We start from the raw sequence: 1,401 nt of genomic DNA on the forward strand, positions 1-1,401 counted from the left end.
CTACCCCTATCCTTTCAACCCCCACCTCTCCCCCATCCCATCACCCTATCTCAACCCATTTCAACCCCCCCCCAACCCCCCCCACTCCTTCCAAACCCCCTCCCCATTACCCTATCTCAACCCCTCCAGACCCCCCCAACCCCCTACAACCAACCTTACGTCACCAGAACGGTCCAGTACACCACCGAGAACACCACCACCACCAGGGGCACCATCGCCAGCCTCACGAACCGCAGGAGCCCCTCGGCCGTGCACAGCTGACGCCCCCTTGGTTCTCTCCCGACGCAGACGATCGCCTCGGAAGGCAGCTGCTCGCCCAGGACGTGCACGACGATGACGACGAAGAGCAGCAGGATGCAGAAGAAGTACCAGACGTCGATGAGCTTGACGTAGGCCGTCTTGGGGAGCGAGGAGGACGTCTGGTTGAAGGACGTGTACAGGACGAGGAGGGTCGTCAGAAACACAGGGAGTCGCACCTGTTGCGGGGATGACGTGTGAGCTGTTATCTTCTTTTTTTCTTCTTTGTTGTTGTCAGTTATTATGTTATTTATTATGTTATTCTTAAGGTCATGGTGGTGGTGGTGATGATGGTTATGAAGATGATAATGATTTTAAAAGATTTAGAAATATTAATACTGATGATAATAACAATTATGGTAATACTAATGATAAAAAAATAATCGTGATAATGATACCAATTATAGTAATGATGATAACATTAATAACAATAACAAGACCAACAACCAGACTACAAAAAAATGATTATAATATTGATGATAATGAAAATGTAATAGGCATAGTAATAATGATAACAGTTGCTATTGATAATGATAATAACGAACACAATAGTAAAGATACCAAGGAGCTGTAGTAGTAATAGCAGTAGTGATACTAGCAGCAGATTTTCGTTATTATCAGTATCATTAGTACTATCTTTATCACTGTTACTTAATATCATTGCTAATAATGATACTAGCACTACGACTATTATTGTTATGAGCATCATCATTATCAATAATTTCATAGCTTTTGTCATCAACATATGTGTATCTCCATCTATGGTGTTTGTTTCGTTTATGTCCAACAGGAATGAAGATGGAGAAAAAGGAAGTTATAAAAAGAAAGAAAGAAAGAAAAGAAAAAAAAAACGGAAGAAAAGGGAAACGAATATTTCGCAATCAGAGAAATAAGAAAAAGGTGAAGTTGTACAGCTGTTGTTCCCCTTTTGTAGTTTTAGTTGTTGTTCCACATCTCTTGTGTTTTTGCTGTTGTTGTTCCTTATCTGTTGTTGTTTTTTGTTTCTGTTCCCCATCTATTGTTTTTTTCCTGTTGTTGTTCCCTACCAATTGTTGTTTTTGTTATTTTCCTTATCTATTGTGTTTTTGCTGTTGTTCCCTATCT

General features: G+C 40.7%; 1 protein-coding gene across 1 annotated transcript in view; it reads right to left on the reverse strand.

The window, feature by feature from the left end:
* Window positions 1-155: 155 nt before the first annotated feature.
* LOC138860075 (uncharacterized) overlaps window positions 156-1,401 on the reverse strand; it is a 17,628-nt gene continuing 16,382 nt past the window's right edge. Inside the window, exon 4 of the mRNA XM_070116888.1 lies at window positions 156-476. Within this exon, the coding sequence (XP_069972989.1) occupies window positions 156-476 (321 nt within the window). The remainder of the gene's footprint in view (window positions 477-1,401) is intronic.

The sequence above is a fragment of the Penaeus vannamei genome, chromosome 39 (assembly GCF_042767895.1).
Source record: "Penaeus vannamei isolate JL-2024 chromosome 39, ASM4276789v1, whole genome shotgun sequence".
Taxonomy (NCBI): domain Eukaryota; kingdom Metazoa; phylum Arthropoda; class Malacostraca; order Decapoda; family Penaeidae; genus Penaeus; species Penaeus vannamei.